This window comes from Amphiprion ocellaris, chromosome 17 (assembly GCF_022539595.1).
Source record: "Amphiprion ocellaris isolate individual 3 ecotype Okinawa chromosome 17, ASM2253959v1, whole genome shotgun sequence".
Taxonomy (NCBI): Eukaryota; Metazoa; Chordata; class Actinopteri; family Pomacentridae; genus Amphiprion; species Amphiprion ocellaris.
The window spans coordinates 17,614,908-17,637,875 of NC_072782.1; the positions used below are offsets into that span (position 1 = coordinate 17,614,908).

The 22,968-nt window shown below is 37.6% G+C and overlaps 1 protein-coding gene across 12 annotated transcripts in view; it reads left to right on the forward strand.

Moving 5' to 3' along the window:
• Positions 1-292: 292 nt before the first annotated feature.
• mast4 (microtubule associated serine/threonine kinase family member 4) overlaps positions 293-22,968 on the forward strand; it is a 133,405-nt gene continuing 110,729 nt past the window's right edge. For 9 of the 12 annotated variants that reach the window (XM_055019170.1, XM_055019173.1, XM_055019177.1 and 6 more), the window contains exon 1: positions 294-859. In XM_055019170.1, coding sequence (XP_054875145.1) covers positions 629-859 — 231 coding nt within the window. In that variant the 5' untranslated portion in view covers positions 294-628. Of the gene's footprint in view, positions 860-12,180; positions 12,442-22,968 lie in introns of those variants that run through there. The other 3 variants (XM_055019176.1, XM_023291019.3, XM_055019179.1) reach the window with 3 other exon arrangements.

The following is a 22,968-nucleotide window of genomic DNA, read 5'->3' on the forward strand; positions in this document are numbered from 1 at the left end:
TGTCAGTGTCTGTGGTGTGGGGAAGCTAACTTGCCTTTGGAGTAAACAAGTAGAGTTCAAGAAAAACAAGTTCTAGAAATGCAGTTCTGAAAATGCAGCCTTTTCTTCTGCAGACACACGGAACTCAGTTACTGTGCAAACACCAGCAGTTAGAATAAAAAGCTTATCTTTCGTTGACAGCCTGCAGAGTGTGAACATCTGAACACAGTACCAGGGTCTCTGCTGGGGTTGGTCTCTGCTCTGCTCTGATTGGTCGCCCTCGCACGTTGTGGGCGGGGCTTGGTGTTGGTCCGCAGACTGACGGCAGTGACAGCATGGACTCACCGTAGCTGCTTCCAGGCTCCGGAGCCACGAAACCCGCACACAGGCAACTTTTAACCGCAGCAGACACTTCTGCCGGGCGGTCACCTTGACACTAAACACGGTCGGTACATGTTTTAATCGGTAGCAGGAACTTTCAGGAGCGTCGTGACTTTGTTTTTACTCGGACAAGGAAAAAAACACCCGAAGAAGTGTCTCTCTGCGTCGGTGTGGCGGCTCGGAGGGAACATGAAAGGGACAGGTGTGCTGACAGGTTAATTAGAGGCTCCGCTTTGTTTATTAGCTGCTAATATTAGCTTTAAGCAAAATGGAGCCCACACAGTTTGTGGCGTCTGAAAGTGGAGAGAGTCAGTCGTCGTCTGGTTCACACACTTTGTCCGAAGGAGAAGAAGTGACGGCTGCATTGGACTGCAAGGTTTATGGAGATGGAGAGTTTGAAGGTGTGAACGAAGCCGAGGACATGACAAACGCAGAATATCAAAAGGAGACGCCAGGAAATGAAGAGGATGGTGATGAAGATGATGAGGAAGACGACAAGGTAAACACACAAGTCACCTGAAGTAACCTCAGGTGACTCAAGACAGTAGAGATGCAAATGAGGAAACTGTCCTTTAATTTCAGCAAATATCAAATGAAAAGTGCCAGAATATTTGCAGAAATGTGAGAATTTTATGATTTGCTTTGCCATGCATGAGAGTAAAATAACTGAAGTAGGCTACAAGGATTTTGGACTATTGATCAGACAGTAGAAGTCATTTGAGGATGTTACCTTGGGCTTTTCTCTCCATTTTTAGACATTAAAAGCATGTAGTTAAGAAAATAATTTGCAGGCTAACTGGCTACAAACAATCTAAGGCTGTGGTGAATAACGAGCACACACAAACCGTAAAAAGTATACAGTTTTTAAGTGTCATTTTACAGAATTTCTTTTTTTGAAAAACTGCATCGAAAGTCAATCTTTTTTTTATAAACAGTAATTTGTCCTTTTACATAACATTTTACTATAAAATTCCGCATTTTTACTATGAAATGTTTAAATCAGTAAAGATGTTATGTTACAAGTATCTGCCGTTACTTCAGAGAAAAATTGTTTACATTAAGAATTGAACAATGTCAGTTTTTTTAATCTGCGTTTTTTTTTCCAGATTTGGTTTTGTTAAAAATAAACATAATATCTAGTAAAAGTGCAGCAAAATTTTCTAATTTACATGTTGACTGTAAAAAACAAACTAAAAAGAAAAACAGCAGCAAAGCAACATGTTAAAACTCTGCACAATGTCCACTTCATGAATCTCTATTTTTATATATAGTAATTTGCTTTCTTTCACAGTGTATATTGCGAAAATGCACAATGTTATTGTATTTGAATCAACAAAAGAGTAATTACAGATATTTGCCACTATTTTCACAGTTCCTACAATTTTTTAAACCTTTCAGCATCCCCCTGTTTTAGTGTCTTTTTCTGGCACCCATGCTGCCCTGCCAGGTTTTCTTTTCTTTTTCTTTTTTTTTTTTTTTTTACAGTGCACCAATTTCATCTCAGCAATTTTCAAAGCTTAAATGCCCAAACATTTGAAAAAAAAATGTAGGATGTTATGCTTTGCTTCCATTCATGACAATAAACATAAAGTATTTGAATTCTGGACTTTTGATCAGACTAAACAAGCCATCTGAAGGTCTTGGGTCCTTTTCTTAATTTTTGGACATTAAAAAAATGTAATCGATAAATCTAGAAATTAATCAGCAACAGGCTGTCTAAGTATAAACAAGCCAACACAGGGGTGAATAAAGAGGACACACGTTTAGGCTACACTGTGTTGAGCTGAGGTGTGTCAGTAATCCCTTTAACACCCACAGTCAGCAAGCAAAACACTTGTGAAGTCAGTAAACTGATTAATTTTGTCCCTGCTGTCAAAATATTTGCAAACAGCCTCCTGCATCAGCCTCTTGGCCGAGCTCATGTTTGTTGGGTTGTTATGAAGTCAGCAGGCAGCACAAGGTCTAAGTATATTTCATGCTGTGAGCTTCTTTGACTTCATCCACTGCATTTAAAAGTCATACTCATCATGCATTCTTCAACACTGAGTGTGATTTGACCTGTTTTAACTCTGAGTCCTGTCTAGTTGGATTTCTGCAAAATAAATACCTATCAATCTTTGAAAATCCCACAAGGTTATTTACAGCTCCCACCACGATTCTGAAGGTAATTGTCACAAACCTCAAAGACTCTTCTATTCGGATGACCAGCTGTCCCAAGTTACACTTGATTTTCGAAAATTGGTAGCTAGAAATGTTGCATGCTGTCAGCCACAACACTGACACCACTTCAACAAGTGGAATAATACTGTGTGAGTTAAAACAGCTCTGACCTTTTTAGTCATGGACATAGAACTTCTAGGGGAGTCTGTGGTGTCTGGTCCCGAGATGTTGACAGCACATCCTTTGGGTCCTGTGGGTTGTGATTTGGGACTTGGGATTGTTTTGGTGCATTTTCAGTAAAATTGGGGCCTTGGTAGTTTGGAGACTGGATTTAACAGCTTGGGATCTTCGTCGTGTTCCTCGAGCTGTTTCTGAGCAGTTTTTGCAATGTAGCAGGGGGCTTTGCCCTGCTGGGGGCGACTGCTGCTTTAATCCTGGTGAAAGGTTTCACACATGGTTAACTGATCTATTAATTATTTTTTTTTTGGATTAATCAGTTAGTTGTTTGGACTCAAAAATTTGACAGAATATTGAGAAATGTTTTGAGTGTTTACTAAAGCCCAAGATGATAAATTGTGTTGTTTTGTCCACTACCCAAAGATATTCCATTTATTGTCTTAGAGCACAGAAGGAACCATAAAATATTCACATTGAAGAGGTTAGAATCAGAGGATTTGGACCTTTATTTCTAATCATTCTGATCATCTAATCATTGCAGCTCTACATAAAGGCTTTTTCAAAAGTACGTTCTATCTGCTTTTGAACTGCTACAAATCATAGTTGTCCAATGCTACGCTCCACACTGTCTTGAAACACTGCACTGTAACAAGATGATCAGTGTTACTCACCTAACCTGTCTGTTGTTTGTGTGTTGTGGCTGATTGTTGTTTATCAGTGAGGGTAGACTACATAACACCTCTCTGTTTTAATGATGTGCCATTCAGCAGCACACAAACTGCATCCTTCAAAGTGAGCCTGCAGCTACAGGATACTGTTGTTGATTGAATCATTTGAAAATAGGTTGGCAGTTAATAGGCTGGTCAATAAATGGTATATATTGTTGTTACTTTTCAATATCTGCAGTATTCATTTTGCTTCGGTTTTTAATTTTATTTTCTTATAGACCAGGAATATTTGTCATTTCTTACTACCTAGTTTAGGAAAGGTACCGTAGTTGAGAAATGAACAGTCTTGAGAAATGGCATAAAAATCTACTTTTGTGCGTGCAACAAAGTAGAATAGTGAGAGAAAATACCTTCAGAACAGAAGCATTATTAGAAGAACTTCAAGGTTATTTTCATGGATTGTTGAATGTTCTTTTTGGAAGATCCAATGCTCACCTCTGTTGCTTAAATGTGATGACAACACTTGACACAGACACAAACTGAAACTAGCCTAACAATAATGCCTTTAGAGGAGAAGGCAGTTATTGTGGTGTTTATTCAGGAAACAGATGGGAAAATGAGGAAGACAAAATTTGTGTCTCAGCCTTTTAATTTCTATGCTTTACATGGACGCTTCTGCAGACTGGTTTGACTGGATCTAATGAGCTTAGCAGCCTGATGGGTGTGTTTCAGATTTCAAGCTCTAGCCTGACCTATAAACTCATTTTTAAATCATAATATCATGCTACACATCTTCAGGCCAGAGGTGTGGCTGACTGTCACCCCTTGTGCTGTCCAACATTAGTAATGGGGAAATGTATAAATTGTGCAACACTTTCCATCTGTTGCTCCACAACTATTGCCTTCTAAATTTTGGAGGCAATTTCTCATGGCTATGCAGGAAATAGGAAATGAACAGATGTAGAGATTGCATCTGATTTGCATTTATTTTGTACAGTAAAATGTTACAACATTTTCATTAAGAGACATTTCTTTGTTTTTAAGACTCTTCGATCAGTATTTGTCAGTGCAGCAGACTCAACACACACCAACATCCCCTGGATGGTACCCCACCAGGGTGGTGTCATGTTTGCTAACAGTGCCGCTCAACTAATTTAATTAGGCTCAATAACAGTTTGACAAACCATTATCCTAATAGAGCTGAGATATCACAAACGAAGTGCAAGACTGAGACTGGTCTCTTATTTCCATTTCTGTCAATGTGGTCTCTTCACCGCAATTAAAATATTTTCATGACTGAAATATGGTCTTTGTTTTTGTTTTTTTTTTTGGAAAGTGAATGCAATCTATTTATATATGTTAGATGTTATATTTGTCCCATACTTGTTAAATTGAGCCCCCTGAACCCTACAACCACGAAACAGGTCATGAGAGGCATACTGTCTTTACAAAAATCACCAGAATTGCACCATATATCACAACAAGAAGTTGTGAAGAGAACTGTTGGATTTTAAGCTCTTCATCAATCCTTGAACTACTCATCTGTGATGTACCATTCGTTTGGGATAACTGGACCAAATCTAAAATCACTTTATTTTATGGCTATGCCAATATTATACAGTTTGCACCACATTCTGTAGAAAAAACTAACAAAAAAACCCAATATGTGCGCTCCTCGGCACAACAGTGAAGCCATTAGTGACTCAGCTGTGACCAGCAGTCACATGACACAAAGTCAGGAACATTTCAACTGAACTGCAGGTTGTATTGTGAGATTAGACAAGTATCGAAACAAATTAAAAATATTAGTAGTATTAGTAAGTATTGTTATAAGTAGTAAAATATCTATAGCATGTAAAGTCACCACTTTTTGTCCTGGTAATCCCTGCTGGTGCTTGCACATTTGATTTTTTTATTCCATTTTTGTAAAATAAATTAACACTACTTCTAGCCATGGTTACGTTTTTGTAGAGATGCGGGACTTTATATTGGAAGGAAAAACAAGGATACAGTGAATAAAAATGTTAAAGGAGCAGAAAATGTTGATAAAATGCTTGCAGTTAAGATGGTTAGACCACATTCAGAGTTTGAATACAATCTGCCCTAATTTTGAACCAGAGCAGCTTGAACCCTGTGCCCTTCTCTCCTGCTCCCTTTGAAATGCCAGCTTGAAGTTCATTTAAAACCAGTGACCTCTGTTGTGCAGGCCACAGAGGAAGAGAAGTATGTAATTTGACCTGTTATACTGAACTAAATAGACACGTCAGCGACTAAAACACTACAAACAGGTCGGATAACCTCCCGGTAAAGACAAGCCTTCCAGTGGCATTACCGCAGACTTAATCAGAGAGCCCTGACCTTTGACTTGTGTCTTGCTGCTGTGGAGTTAAAGAAGGAAAGTATTCTGAGAACTCATGACATCACTGCTTCATGCCGACCGACTCAGTTACCACTCAGTTTCCATGCTTCGCTCTGTGTGACACGCTAAGTATGGTGGTGCTTCCTTGAGTTTTTCCACAGTCTTTGTATGAGTCCTATCGTTACAAAGTCTCTGTGTCTTTGCATCTTTGTCCATTCCAGACATCTAAATCTGTCCGGAGTTGTGGGCAGTGACAGAGAACATTATCTTCAGTCAGGATGAGATTATCCCACACATAATCCTTTCTTTCATGCACAAGACTAGATAACAGGAATAGATTAAAATGGGTGACATACAGTTCAGATTTATAAATAGATTTTGGCTCAAGCACGCTGAATGTGAACCGTCAGTGTCAATTACTGTTAGTAAATTTGAGATTAGGAGTATCGGTTCTAGCTGCACCTGCTTTTCACTGTCAAAACATTAGGGTATATATATCAGGACATTTGACTTAAATTTCAGTGGTATTCTATATGTTATGTTGTCAGTTCTGCAACATGTGGATCAGTTTATCTGGAGTGTGGTACTGTCAACATTACCTTTTTAGGTTCCCATCAGTCTGATTTAGAGCTGCACCGACCTATTCAGGGGTTTTCTTGACTTAGAATGGGCCTTAAGGGGGTTATAAGCAACAGTAATTGTTGTCGCTTTGCATTCCATAAAGACAATAAAGTCTGTCTTTCTTTATTTGACAGAGATCAATGTATTTTCCCGTTATTTCTGAACTTTGATAAACATAAAAGTGTCTATTATGCTTGAGTAAATAAAACCCCAATTGACAAAACTGGGTAATTTTTTAAAATTTCTCAGTTCTTATTTAGGCCTCGGTGAGTTTCCTTTAGCGCCACAAACTCTAAGAGGGGGCACATAAAATTTAATTGGGTTGGTCCCTAAAATTCCTCTGAGGAAAAACCCTGCTATTATTTAAATTATATATTAATTGGTCAATTTCTCCAAAAATCTTTTAATGTTCTGAAATAACTTCCTTTCCTCTTTTTGTCAATTTTGATGCATGCAATTAACTAATACTTGTGAATTAATTTTCTTTTGATTGGCAAATCAATTGACTAATTGTTTCAGCACTAGTGCAAGTATTTCAAGAGTATCAGACAGATTTAATTTAAAAAAATGCTTAACAATGAATTATAGTACCCATTTAAGTAGGGTCATGACTAACAATTATTTTCAATGTTGATTAATCTCTTCATTTTTTCATTTGATTAGTTCTTTGCCTTTGTGAAAATTGTGAAAAATGTCTGCAGTTTAACTGCTTGTAGAGCTGTCACAAATCTTACATATCCAGTTCTCCTGTCCACACTGTTCTGACACGCTGCTTACCAAAGTACACAATCTGTCAGCTTGTTAATCATTGTCTTTATGTATCCTTCTGCTTTTATATCCCTTCATAATCATAAACCCCATGTCCCATACTTTCTCATTCTGCTTGCCATGTTTACACAGCAGAGTATGGGTACTTCCAGTTCTTTAATGCTTAATCCCACCATTTCCTATTTTCTTAAACGTTTATTTGCTTCTGCGATGACAATCCTGCAGAGGATCACTAAGGATTTCTTATCCTGTGGAGTTCAGCCCTTTAATGTAATACTTTAAGCAATTTATGATACTCGGAACCAGTATTCCCAGATGCAAGATGTGGGTAGATCGTCATTGTAAGGATAAATGAAGAGCAAAAAAGATTCCTCTTCTTCTTATGATTCTGTTATTCTCAAGAGAGGAGCTTTTCCTATTCTTCCCACACACTAGGTTTACACTTTCTGTGTTGATAATGACTGCAGATGTTTTTGTAGCAGTTACTTGACAATTAGACGGATTATCTTCAGCACACAGACTGTGCACCAACATAAACTGAATGGCTTCCTCTGCACTGGGGTTAGATGTGTCCTGCACTGTCCCTTCCAGCTCCATTAAACAACACAGTTCCAGTTAGTTGTTAAGCAAAGTGTCTATAATAGATTTGTTCTAGAAGTCTATGTCTGAGGTGATAGTTTAAAAACAATGCGGCATTTTGAAAGCGACTGCACAGACAATTATCACTGAATCCGCAGCAAGCCCCACTTTGACAATCTGACTTTAATAGCAAGTTTCAGCTCATTACTCACCTGTCCGGCCTTCCTGTTTCGGTTTTACTTTCACTGCTTTCATAGTGTCGTTTTCACACACAGCATGCAGATGTTTTCATTGCTACAACTCCACTGTATTCTACCTGTTTATCAGAAAACAAGCAGCTGGTGAACAGAGTGGACCATTTAGCCACTGTAGAGCCCTCAGGAGACCAAAAACGTTGTTGCTCGGTAACTGATGGATGAGTAAATAAGCAAATGGGTGCTAACAAGAGCTCCATATTGGCTTAAAAGAGAAAGATATGTCAGTGTTGTTCATTTTCAACTACAATATTAAGCCCTGCACCTCTATGGAAACACCACAACCGTGGTACATGACTGCTGGTCATAACCGAGTCACTGATGGCTTCCTTTTTTGCACTGAGGAGCACAGATTGATTGATTTATTTTTTGTAATTTATTTTGTTTTTACAGAATCTGGTTAATGCAAATAGTTTAGTATTGGCAGTTCTTTTAAATGCAACATGACCATTAAAGTCATTTTGAAGAAATGTCACAGTTTTAAGTTGGGAGTTAAGTTCCCAACTAAACAGCATGTCACAGATTAGCAGTTAAAGAACAGTTGAAAAGTTCAAAATCCAAAGATTGGATTCTGTTTTTACAGTTTACAGCTCTGATCAAGGGTATTATCTTATTTTTTTATTTATTTATTTTAAGATGGCATATTCTTTTAAACCTGCAGTTTTTGGGTTTCAGAGGAGTAAAGGCAATATCGGATAACAAGGTGATAAAAAATGATTGTATATTAAAATGGTTAAACCCTCTTTCCTTATAACCTGATGCAACAGATGGTGTGTTACACAGAAGCATCTGAGAATCATCCTTGTAAACTGTTTGGAAAAGGGCAGACATTTTCAAAAAATTCTGAGTAGATTGATTGGATGAACCATCTATCACTGTCTGTAATGGCCTTACTCACACCTACAATATGGCCATAGCTGCCAGTAGGGCTTCCTACAAATCATTTTCATTGTCAATCTGTCGACTCTTTTTTTTTTTAAATCAATCAGTTAGTTATTTTGTCTGTAAAATTTAAGAGAACACCCACAACAGCGTTACTAAATGTCTTGTTTTGCCCACAACCCAACGATATTCGGTTTACTACCATAGATGACGAGAAAAAATGGAAAAATATTCACATTGAAGAAGTTGGAATCAGAGAATATAATCTTTTTTCACTCAAAAACCAATTCATTGATTATGTAACTGATTAATCGTAGCAGCTATAGCTGCAAGCACTTTCTCAGAGGACACTGATAGTAAACTTAGGAATCTCACGACTATCCAGCTGCCTCACAAGGTAGCTTCTTTTTCCCTTCAGTAACATTGAATTTGTTCACCAGTTTTACATCCACAAATTTTTATCTATCACCCAGCAGACGGCTGCTGTCAGCTGACAGATTCAATGCCATGTTTGTCCATGCATGTTGATTACTTAATGATTGATTGTTGGGGAGCAGTCATATAGTTTATAACAGGATTGTACCGGTCAAATAGAAATTACTTCTCTAAAAACAAAGTCAGTAGTGTTAGACGGCTATAGAAAAACCAAGAACAACTAACAACTCACATATTGAAATTTTTAAAAAAAAGAAACTGGCTCTGCTAAAATGAAATGTCCTCAGCTCTCCAGAGTGGAACAGTTTACACTCTTCTGTAGCCAGTAATAAGTTGAAACAGTTGGGCACCAAGTCTCACCAAGTGTGAGAGTTGGTGCTTAACAAAAAGCATTAACTGGATGATTTAAAATTCTCCTGAATGAGTTTTGTTTTGTTTAGGTTAGCAGGACACTCATTTGTTTCTCTCATGCAGAGATCATTTGATCCGATCATGTTTAGCTTACAGGAGTTAATTCTGGAGAGGGATTTGTTTGTTAAAAAATGTCTGAATGATAAAGAAAAAATGTTATGTAATAAGTCAAACGTGGCAAACATTCAGGCATGTGTGGAATACTTTTTATACTTTCCTGCTCTGTTCAGACTTCATGCTTATTCTCTGCATATACAGTGGAACTCAGTGTGACATGCTTTCTACTACACTACTGTATACAAATGTAAATTCCTCCACATTTCCAGCCCTGTAACTGGAGAAACATTCCTGATCAAGTCATTTTAGTGCTGAAATGTTTATCAATCACCAAAAAATCAATCTGCAACAATTTTCTTAATTCATTAAGCCCAACTAGTTTTTTTAAATTTTAAACTTAAATTTTTTTATTTATTTTTTTTTTTTAAACAAAAAATTAACCAATTTATCTGTAAGGTTTGGAACAATGAACTTTAATTTTTAGACATTCCCTATTTTGTTGAATTACAGATAATATCTAGTAAAATCACGGATCAATTTACATGTTGGCTGAAAAAATTCTCAAACTGTACATAATGTCAGAAATCTGTATTTATAGAAATACTAATTTATTTTTGTTACAGTGTATGATCATAAACTTAAAAGTTTTATTGTATGTTGATCTTTTTTTTAAAGAAAGTATCTATGTTATGACGATTTGCTACTTTAAATTGAGGATATTCACTTCCATTGTGCTGTATGTTTGGGGTGTTTGAACATTACAAGCAATATATAATCATATATTTGGATTGGATTGATATTTTAGGAGCTTTAATGAACATTCTTCACAGATTTCTGACATTGTATCAGTCGCATAATAATTAATAAGGAAACATAATTGACAGATTACTCCGTGATGAAAAAAATGAGTTGCAGCCCCAGTTGAATTCAGTTTTCTTAGTCTTCCTACATTTTTGTCAATCTCAGCCTCTGCTGGCAGATTCTGCAGTTTAGAGTCAGGTTCGTGACAGGCTTGTACAGATTTGTTATGGAGGATAGCAGGAAGGAACCACAGTGCCGAACTCCTTCACTTTTTTTTTTATTGTAACGGTGATTCTTTGCAGTGCTAGTTTCAGCCAGCAGCTTGCCAACATTTGAATCATCATGACTGAAGAGTATAACATCCAGTTCTTCTTACACACTTTGAGTGGAGAAAGCTTTTTGTATAGAGATGAATGAAATATTTCTTTCTGTGCTGAAACATGATTATAATCATTTTTTTCATCCAGGTTTGGAATGAAATGATCTGAAATTCAGTTTTTGTATTAGCTAAAATGTGTGTTTAAGGTCCACATAGGACTACTTTAGTGTTTTAAGCCTTTTTTAAAAAAAATTAACCGGCTTGTTGTTCATCGACAGGTTGGACACTGCACTCCATCATGAGGAGTACCAGTTAGGGTGTGTTCTCGGTTTATAGGTATTTTTTTTTAATGCTAACTAGCTAGCTAAATCCTAGCTATCTAAATATTCAAACTAGCTAAATATTTTTCCAAAATTGTAGACTCTACCTTTGAGACTAGGTCAGTCTTATTGTGTTCCAGATTGCCTCACTGGACAGAGAATACATTTTAAGTTTCAAATGTGGCTGTTTCATTTATCTTATGCAACAGATTGTACAACAGTACCAGATGCCATGATGTTTTGGGGCTTTACCAGACTCTCAAAGGAGTTTGTTGTTTTATACATATATTGATGGAACATTTTTCCTACAAATCTGTCCCTGTATTAACCTATATCAAGTTAAATATTTTAGACAGCCAGCAAGTTTCACGATTACTAAAACTGATGGAAAGCCATAGTTGACTAGTAGTATTAGTGTTTCCTTTGGGAAAAATATTTCTGTGCTGCTTACAGTGCTACAAACCTAGGATTTATTTGAGACATTCAGAATATTTTGTGGACAAGAACAGACAAGTAGAAACATTTGGATGAGATGTACTTGGGGCTGGGTTGGGCTGCTCAGTATAAGATAATGATTCAGACTGATTTTGATTCTGTGTGTTGTCATTTTAAGGTTTTATTTTGCAAACCTCTTTGCACAATGATGAAGCAGCAGTTGAGGAATATATGTGAACATACCCATTCAACTCTTGAAGAGTCAACTGGAAACTCTAGTTTAATTCACAATTTTGACCATCTCCATCTGCTTTCTAGCTGCCATCTCTCTCTGGATGGATCCTTGTTTGAGACATTGGTTTCTTCTGTGAGGGCCTCTTCCCTGAAGCTAAAAGGGCAGTTGTCAGACATTGCATCAGTTCTTGCTTGTGTATCAATATTTGCTTCTGTTTGACAATGTTTAACTTTTGGTGCAACGGTTCGAACCATGTGGGGCGCCCCTAAATAAGCAGCCATTTATCTAAGCAGGCAACCAGTCAGGGCTATTAGAGGGACATCCAGTGTCAGTCTATGCTCAGAGAATAAGAGGATTAACACAATCCGGTTAAGACTCTTTTCACTCCTTCGATGGGCGGAATCTTTTCAGGGTCCATCTTTGATTTTTGAGTCTTCTTTCTTGACCTTTGTATGCATGTATATCTGATTTAATCCACGTCGTCTGTGATGACTGAACATTCAAAGTGACACAGGAGCTTAAGTCTGTTGGTATCCAAACAAAATGTCTCTGGGTCGGATTTTAACTGGGGGTCAGTGTACATCATCAGAGGGAAGCAAGGTAAGAAACTCCAAGAGCTGACAATGCAGACTGGATTAGGAAGGATAAATGTAAAGTTCCTCTAAAGTATTCTGTAATGTGTTTGTTTGTTTGTTTTATCTAAGTTATAATTATAAGTGATATTGATTTCATATCTTCAATCTGAGATCCTTTTCAAAGGAACAACTCTAAAATCTGTGGTACCTGTTACACCGATCCAAACTGAGCTAAACAATGATACATACTTCTTTTCTAAACGGTTTGTGACACACAAGCAGATATAAGTGTTTATTAATGGATGTGTTAACAATTATAATGCTAGTGCTGTCGAGGTTAGCGTATAAACATATGAGAAACAACAATGCACTTTGTCACAGTTGTAATTATATATTATGATATTGTATTAAATTGTATCCCAGTGTCATTATATGTGCTTACAACCGTTACATTGCGCTATAAACATTTCATAACTGTTTATATGGTGCTCGGAAAGTGTTAATCTGCAGCACTGTGTGGAACTTTTGGCAGCAAAATTAAAGTCAAAGGTGCGGGTGATAAACCAAACCATTATTGATCTGCAAGTCTATATTATACAGACATCCAGTCACACATTGTCACCACAAAAGCAGAGGCTTTTCTTTGCAGTACAGATATTTTTCAGGCAAGTAGTTATGGTAAAACGTACATGGACAAAACAGCAAGACCTTTTGCTCTTTCCTGCAAATATTCTTGTTACTGAAATAGAAAATACTCTGTGTTGTGTCAAGATGTATGTTAGTGGCAAAATTACCTAGTTGTGGCTTTGTGGTCATGTTTGATATGTTTACATGGACACTAAGACGTTTACATGCACACTAAGATTACTTCAAATGTGACAATGTTTTGATACAGGTCATGACATTCTGCTTGGATATTTCCAATTATGCCTCACTCATAACGTAGCATTTTCAGACACGAGGGACACGCCATTGTGATTTTTACCACAGTTTGCATTATACATCAGCCAACAGTTGCAGGGCTGCAGTACATAGAGACACATGCCCATGTTGAACTATTATGAAAGATTTAAAGTTCACAAGTTTTTGGATGTTCATGAACATCACAACACCAACCTTTTCAAGAAGGCGGGTAAACTCTTAGAACAGAAACAATAAGCGGCTATTTCATCTAAGCTCACGATAGAGTTTTGAGCTGAGTGTATTTAGCAGTTACAAGGACAAAGGATATGAAAAAGTGCTCCCTACTAGTGAATAGACAACACTTATGGTTGTTTTGCCTTTTCTAGTGGTGCATCTTCCAGAATAGCTCCTTTGTGTTTTCACATCAGGTGCTTGTGTTTACACTGTGCTGCTGTTATCTGCCTGCAAACTCAGCATAAAACCCCCCTTTTGTTCTGTGATAGTTTGAAGTACCTTTGTTGTTTTGAAGCCTTGAGTCTTGGGAAAAGAGTGGTATGAAAGAAGAATATTTGGTGCAACAAACCGAAGCATTTAGTGTATATAGGAAATAATTGCGTTGGTTTACAACGTTGTGTATTTTCAGCGTCAGTATCATTGATTATGCCACTAATCACGTCAGCCCCAGTTCCGCTCTTCCAGCATATTAGTTATGCTAATCTGAGCATGCATGATTGCATATAAAGAAATACTAGTGAAATACTGATTTTCATTATCCAAACAACTTAGTATAGATTTTGTCTTTTTCAGAATAAGACAAATATAATAATAAAAATAATCAACATCAATCAGACAAGAATCTTTGTTGTCATTATGCAATAAGTTTTCACAAGTCACCTTGCAAAATTTTGCTGGTAGTACCAGCTTAAAAGTAAACATTAAAAGATGTGGACAGTAAGGCATAGTTGCTGTCATGCAGCTCTGTAGGGATTTCTGTTGGTCCCTCAATTTCTAGTATTCTTTCTGGAGGAAATCCCACATGCACATCGTGAAAAAGTGTAATCAGTTGTCTGCTGGCCCAAGGCCTATCTGTACCCCAGATTTTATGGAATGCATACAATGAGTTTCTGAGGAACTCTGCAGGAAAGCGCAACTTCCTTGGTGGAAGAGCTAATGCATGGTTTGATGCCCTAAAATGCTGTAAGTTATAAATCTTATCCTGAATGATTGTATGAAATGGGAGAAGGAAAGGACCGCTGTAGCTTTCTAACTTTAGATCTTGTCAACACAGGAAACTGAATTCCCATGTGAGAGCATACAAAGTTCAAATACTCTAGATTTTTTTAGCTATTGAAGGGACAGAGTGTCACTGTAAAGTGTCGGCTGGGTGACTGAAATGTGAAGAGTGTCTGTCACAACAGTTGCTTAGATTTGAACTGCAAGACTTTTAAGTGTTGTTAACCTCATGAGTAAACACAAAGATCCACAGTGCAGAGCAAGAGAAGAAAGAGTCAGGCTGGACTGGAATTCGGGGAGAGTTGAATATGACAGATGTTGGGTGACAAGGTCGACCAGAGCAGAATTTGCTCTACTGCAGTTGACCCTGAGAAAAAAGACAGATGTACATGTTCAAGAGTAAAGTTCACAAAGATGTAAGCATTGCCTGAACACTGCATTACATAATTAAAGCATGTGTTTTTTCCAGAAGCCATGTAGGCTCCTGAAAAGGAACAAAGAAAATAAAGTCTTGATTTTCTGTGTTGCAAAAACAGCAACAACAATCCTCCTCTTATACATTTATTTAAAAAAAAAAAAAAAAAATCGTACAGTTTACTGAACTGCTCCCCCAAGCTGTGTTCGTCCTTTATCATTTAAAACTCGCTCTTGGAGCTTGGGGGTGTAGTAAGAACAGCATGTACAGCGTTTGGAGGATGATCTTTTTATTTGGCTTTGCTGAAACCAAAAGCACACAATCTGAAGTGTAGAGAATGAATTAACAGTTTCTGATTTTCTCTTTGGTCAACTGCAAACGTTAGCATGTCACATCTTCTGTGTAGCGTTTTTCTACTGTGTGAAAGTCAGTCCTGACAGCTCTGTGAGTTTAGGTCAAAGTTCTGCCCTACTCTTTATTGAATTTCAGAAGTTTTCACCAAATAGCCAAAACAGCTAATATTTGGGAGTTTGCTATGAGCAGAAAATGCCAATATTGTAGTCGATCATGTTATTTAATTGTGAGTCACCAAATTTGTTACACAATACTGTGTTTGTAGCCATTAAGCACATAATTTAGACCCAATTTTCCAGAATTCCCCTTTTAAAAATGTCAGCTAGAGACAGAGTTTCCAAACAGTCCATGGAAATAGTCTGTGTGAGTTGATTTTTTTTTTTGGATAATTTAGTTGCATTCTTTTGTTCTTCGCAAGTTTTGCATTAATACCTTTTGATTTCAGAATCTTTTCTCACTCTCTCCAGTTTTTTCAATTACAGGTCTGCAGTAGTACAAAAACTGCCCTGGACAGACTGTTATGTTACAGAAAATGGTGGATTTCAAACATTGTTTCTGTCCAATTCAAGCAGCTATGCCTAGACTAGTTATGTCTCTTTTGTGAACTGTGAAGCAAAAATTCCAAAATTGCAGCATTCATCAGTGCTACAAAACATAAAATTGTTGAATTTTTAACTCACGGATGGTTCTTGAGCTATTCACCAGTTATGTGGGATTTCATCCAGAAACATGAACAAATGTAAACTTAAAATTGTAATATGTCATCTAAATCACTTTATTTAATATGTCTCATATAAATATTAGCCAAGGATTAGCAGTTTGCACTAACTATATTTTGTAAGAACCTAAGAATTGCCCTCCTTATTAGAACCATAAAGCCATCAAGTGAATGAGCTGTGACCATGACAGAAATACAAAGTCTTTTTGGCTCAACTGGACTGAAATGCAGGCTGTGATTATAAAAGCAGACAGACAAATATTAAAGCAAACAAAACATTTAAGCAGTAAAATATCTAATACTATGTAAAACCACCATATTTTCAGTATTGGTAATGCGTGAGTATTGGATAAAATGTTGTACAATCCGGGCTGCACAGTGGTGTAGTGGTTAGCACTTTCGCCTTGCAGCAAGAAGGTCCCTGGTTCGCGTCCCGGCTTTCCTGGGATCTTTCTGCATGGAGTCTGCATGTTCTCCCTGTGCATGCGTGGGTTCTCTCCGGGTACTCTGGCTTCCTCCCACAGTCTAAAAATATGCTGAGGTTAATTGATCATTCTAAATTGCCCGTAGGTGTGAATGTGTGAGTGATTGTTTGTCTTTGTATGTGGCCCTGCGACAGACTGGCGACCTGTCTAGGGTGTCCCCTGCCTTCGCCTGAGTCAGCTGGGATGGACTCCAGCCCCCCCCCCCCCCCCCGCGACCCTAGTGAGGATTAAGCGGTGTATAGATAATGGATGGATGGATGTTGTACAATCCATTTTTGTAAAATTATCAACGAAATTTGACTTTTTAAAAATAATTGATGACATTATAACTTAACTAAACCTAAGACATTGAGTTCATCCTTGCTCTTGTCTCCAAAGAGGTGCAGGTATTGCAATGAAAAATGAGGTCACAGTGATTAAAAATGTGAGTGTAGCAAAAAAAATGGCCAGAAATTGCATGGAGTTTCAATGGTTAAAAGCAGAATTTTTACTCCACGGCAGAGTTATGTGACGATCGGCGTCTGTCTGTCTGTCTGTCTGTCTGTCTGTCTGTCTGTCTGTCTGTCTGTCTGTCTGTCTGTCTGTCTGTCTGACTGTCTGTCTGACTGTTGGCAACATTACTCAAAAACAAACAAACAAAAGATTTCTGTATCATTGCAAGATAGCAGCACAGCGTCACTGTAACTATGACTACAAGTGAACACAATGTCAGCTGCCTGCTGATAATCACATGATTGCGATCCTACGACAAACTGACCACTGCTGACCACAAATTTTTGAAAGATTTCATCAGTCGGAAATCATACAAAGGCTGAGCAGCCTTGGCGGAGTACTGCACTTTCTGAGTGCTTTTCTTGTGTCAAAGAGCGTCAAGACTTTTCCAGCAAAATGATATATCTCTGATAAAAAGGAAAATTCTTCTTAAAGCTGTTTCCCAACAGCAATGTTCAGTTAAACGTGTGAGTTAAACTACACCAAACGAAATGATTATTAGCGATGTATGTTGCTCTCAGTTGCTGCTTAGAGAGGGATATGACTGGAAAACAATAGCAGACAGAGCGATTAGCAAAACAAAGGATGGCGACGGCTGCAAAGTGGTAAGGTGTAATGCTTCTTGATGTATGGGATCTCTTTTCCTGCTTTACCGTAAATGTGCACTCATTGTGTCTTAGCAACCAATGAAGGACACTAATAACAATTTGTTCCCACTTTTAAAAGGTTCCTTTCATCCATCTCAGTGAAATGATAAACAACACTTCACCACAAAGCCTTCAAAGGCAAGTAATATCCTGTGGTGTGAATACTTTTGTCAATCCTGTCTTTGTACAACTGCTGTAGATAATTCTAAATGTGGAAAATATGACACAGCTCACTACACCTTTGTAATGCAGAAACATGCTAGAAAATGTCTTTTGAGCTGTTGAGAGTAGCAGGAAAACATTGAAACTGGTGTTTATCTGCTTGCACTTGCCTTGTTTATGTAGCTAAGCCTTGTGGTCTAGTAGCACAGACCACATACAAGCATGTGAAAGCCACAGTTTTCCTTGGCCTGGACTATTTGGATATTTATTACTCAACCTCAGGGACAGTGTTCCTGTGTGCAGCCTTGTTTTTACATCCTTGCGTTTGTCTGTGTAGTATATGCGCCTCTTCTTGCCACTCTGTCCATTTGTTTGGGTAGCTGTGTGTGTATATAGAAAAAGTGTCTCTCTTTGTAGCTGAGTGTCTCTTACACCTTCAATGCATTTAGTCTTTGTCGTATCGGCTGGTGAAAGTCAACAGGAGGTGAAGAAGCTCTACTCAATGTTTGCCTTGCTTTCAGCCTTATCCACTGTATGCTGAAACTATTCCCTCTCCTCACTGGTTGCATGGGAACTCCTTGCTCTTAATTCATTTTTTCTGTCCTTGGCTCTTCAACCTTTCATTTTTTCCACTGATTTTAACAGCTTTTTATTGTCTTTTCAGCATTTTAGGGCTCGCTGGACAGCTAAAGTTAAGTCAAGGTAGTAGGGTAGCCACAAGTTACTATTTTTCAATCGATTAATCTTCCAGTTATTTTGCAGATTAATCTAAATGATTATTTTTCCTCCCAAAAAGCAAGCTGACGATTTCACTGAAGTACACTTTATATTGACAAAATGTATGTCAGTGTCTAATGTAGCACAGTATGGAATATGAGAAGAGGTTTACATTATTATAAACATGATTAAAAAAATGCTAAAAAAAAAGCTTAAATGTTTGCAGTGCAACTTCCAAAGTAATCCAATTTTTTATTAAATCCCTCAAGAAGATGAAGAAACAATTCACAGCCTTTACCTTTATCTCATTTATATGGTGAGGCAACATCTCTGTTGTAAAATCAGGATTTTAGCAGCAGCTTGAAGTGACAGCTAGTTAGCACGTCGTCTTAATGAGCTGTGTTTCACTCACTATTTCATCATTGGTCCGTTGTCGAACAAAAGAAACCGAAAACTATGTCCATAAGAAACAGATTTATTGTATTGCAATGCAGTATATGTGAGCACAGAGAGCAGGAGAGAAACAAACAGATGTATAGTATTTTTGCCCTGTGTTGTGCTGTTGTGTGCCATCGAATCTCTGCACAGTGTAAAAGCTATCTTTTTGTTCTGCGATAATTTGAAGTACTTCTATACTTTTGAAGTCTTGTTTTTTTTTTTTTTTAGACTTTTAGACTGACCTGAATTGAACTGTGCTGTGGCCATTGTCTCAGTGGCTCGATGGACTGCAGCCGACCAATGATTGAAGCCAAAAACAACTCGCGTCATGACACAACTGAAAAAAAAAAACAAAAAAACATTTGTTCCTATGAATTAAAGGATTTTCAGTAATAAATTTAAATCATGTGTCAGACCAATCGTCGCAGTGATTTTTAATGCACAGCTAAATTCTATTGCTGTTCTGCAAGTTCAGGATGTGTAAATAGATTTGTTTGTTATGAAGTTATCCATTTAATTTGAAAAGGGGAGGGTATGTGTGTTGTGTTGACAATTTTAGTGCATTTGTTAGTAATTAGTGTGACATTGTTTTTATGTATGTCTGACTGACAGGAAATATTTAAAGGGGGCGGGGCTATGTTGGTTTTGAGCTAAACGGATATTATGGTTAACTTGGTACTGTAGATCACAGAGGCATCAGAATGTTGGATCATGCAATTTCATATTCTATCAAAGCTACAGGGTTGTTTTGTAAATTTTAGTCAGTACTTTAAATAGAAACGGGAACAGTGTGACAGCAGATATGTGAAAACATGCTAATATACAGTAAAAATAAAGTCTCCGTGCATGCAGGTTAAGATACCTCATTTTTCAGTCGGTAAACACAACTGTCTTTGTGTGTTGTGCAGGCCACCTCCTTTGTTTCAGCTGTTTGCTGTCTGCTTTGGCAACAAAGGATTGTTGGTACTGTCCACTGTTTGTGAACCTGAGGGTGGAAAAGAGGATGGAGGAAGGAGGGGCAGGTCAGGTTTGATCTTGCTCTCAGCGCTCTGTGTGGCTCTCTGCTGCAGGTACAGAGGAATGGAGGGTGAAAGGGCACCGGCTGCTGCCAGAACTGAAGTCTGTGTGCTACTTGCTGTGCACACACAAACTGAACCAACTGCGGTGCTTTTTATGTAATCGAATAGGCATTTTCAGGCTAACACCCACTCCTAAAATCAATGCAGATGTTTTGAAAAGAGAGATATTTCACTACCATCCCTTAATAAGAGAGCTTTCTGTCAGTTGCTTAAATTCAGACATGCCTGGAATGAAAATCTGGTCTCACTTATTACCCAGATGAGTCATAATAGGCTGATAATTATTTCCAAGCTCAGCCAAATAAAAACTCAGAAGAAACTCTGGCCAGTGTTGGCAGCCCTCCACAGTTTTCACTGGCTCAGTTTTTTGTTATGGTGCATCAGGAACATGAAGGCAAAAAGTTGCAAGGTTGCAAGTGATATACTTGAGCTTTTTTGTTATGCATTGGGTTTCAAATTGTCAGATTATATGATGTGCTGCAGTCTAAGCAGACAGTAGGAGTATAGTGGAAAAAGCATTTTCTGTATCACTTATTGCTCCTCAAATAGCTCTGTTTTCCTTTGAAATATACTGATTTTATGATATTACATATTTGCATAGTGAAGCTGTAAACGTAGGTGTCAGACTGAAATGCACTGCCTCTATACTTTAGACTTTGACCCAGTGCACAGATAATAAAACATAATGCAGATAATCCTGCTTCCTTTTATGATTTCAAAGTATTTAGCTGGTGATGCTTTGATCTGCCTGTGAAATAATTTAAGTAATAAGTAAACCAACAAAGAAGAAGTATTACATTGCTTCTTTCGCTTTATGTCATCGCTACAAGTGCGCAGTAATCCAAACTCAGAAGGCTTTAATCAGGAAAAAAAGGCTGCCTTGAAGGAAAGAGGATGATGAGCATAGGAAGCTGAAATGTGTTGAGAAACAGAGGACTTCTGCAGAATGAGTGTGACTTCCTTTTTGATGGAGAAACCTGACACACTGCAGTCTTACAGACATTTACTCGATTGAGGGGTCTCCATGAAGTCATCCCACATGGATCACTGATCATCACAGTCAGTATTAAAGTCGTAATGACCTTTCTCTATACTTGTGGCTCTTAATGTGTGGCAAAGTGATGCAGGAGTTCACCACTGATGGTTTCACAGCAGAACTCTAAGCTGCTTACAGACAATGTTTGGCAATCGTCTGCTTGCTTTATAATTACATAAGTGTCTGTCTCTTCCGTGTTTCATTTGTGATTTATCTTGAATGTATTTAACTTTAAACACCTGGACAGTGTTGCACCAGCTGTTTGGAAGGTCGAACTTTGCTTAGTCATCGTGTGAGTTTTACACATTACTGGAGATTGACACATTAATATCAGTTCACCACACAGTCTGCTTCCTACATAGATGCGGTTTTATTAAGTATTTACACACACAAACTGCTGGGTGTAAATGTTGCACAACTAACTGAGCCATCTGTCCAAGCTCCATTATCAGGTTTTCATCCAAATGTGTCTTTAATTTGAGCCAAATTCTCACAAAATTAGAAATATTAGATGCCAATTTATGCTTGTCATTTATGCTAGACAATTCTCTAGAAAAAGATGACAAGATGACAAACGAGCATCAGTCCAGCTTAACTTACAACCCAACTACTGCTGGCGGCTTTCAAAGACATGTAAACTTTGACTAGATCACCAAATTACAGCATTTATCAACGTTAGAAACTGTAGAATTGGCAGATTTTCAATGTTTTGGCAGCTCTTAAACAACTCATCTGTGATGTGTTGTTCCATTGACAAAATGATCCAAATATATCACCAAAAAATAAGCCACTTGCAGCGGCTACATGTTGTAAAAATGACTGAAAAATTCTGCAATTCTTTGCACAACTGTATACTATTAGTTCTTGCTTACATAGCTGATTGCCTTTGATTGGACAATGATTTGCATTGAGAAGCAGATAGTTTCTTAGCAGCTGATTTGCCAGTTACTGAAGGCATTTCTTCTGTTTTAAATGGTCCAAACTGATTTAATCAATCGCCTGTTTGTTTAATATAGCTAACTTGTACTTTCTAAGAACTTAACAAGGATTAACAACCCAATCAGGTATAGCCGGTGCAATCAAATCCTGAGCCTCCGATACGACTGAACGTTTGTCACTCTTTGGATAACAGGAAACCAGTGGTTTCAACAAACAGATCAGCGGAAAGCTTTGGCACCACAGAGGATTAAATGGTTATGTAGTTACACCTGTAGCTAAACATAGAGGCAGCCAAGGCAGTGGCATACTTCTTAAATGTTCATATATTTTGCAGTATAGTGAAGACATTTTTGGAGTTAAAGTATCTCTTCTGAGGACACAGATTCAAGCTGAGAATCTGTAATAAAAGATATCACAGTTTTTCATCTCTGCCTCAGCAGTGTTTACTGGCTAGATATTAGATGGTGGGTGGATGGTGGTGTTTGTTTTTATTGGGCTAAACTAGATACAGTGCAGTGTTCAAGAATGAGTGCATTGCTGTTACACGATGAACTCAGTCTAATAGATTAGGGGTTTTTGAAGGTAGGGATTTTATGATGATTAGTAAGTACATATCATCAAGATCAGATATAGGCCATATTTATTTTGGTTTTGTGTTTTATCTGCTGAGTTTATTAATTCAAGAGCCCATAATGTGATTTGGGGGGAATTTTCTCTTTTCTTTAATGTGTTATATAGATGGTTTTTGTGCATATAAAAAGTCTGCAAACTTACAAAGCCCACTATCCAAAGGGAGTTATTCTCTTCTGCAGAAACAACTGTTCCTTACCTACGTGAAATGTCTTGTCTGAAATCCAGGCGATTCCTAAGTTACTTTTTGCTGTCACCATATAACACATTTGCAAAAATGCATAAATTATACTTAAACATAATG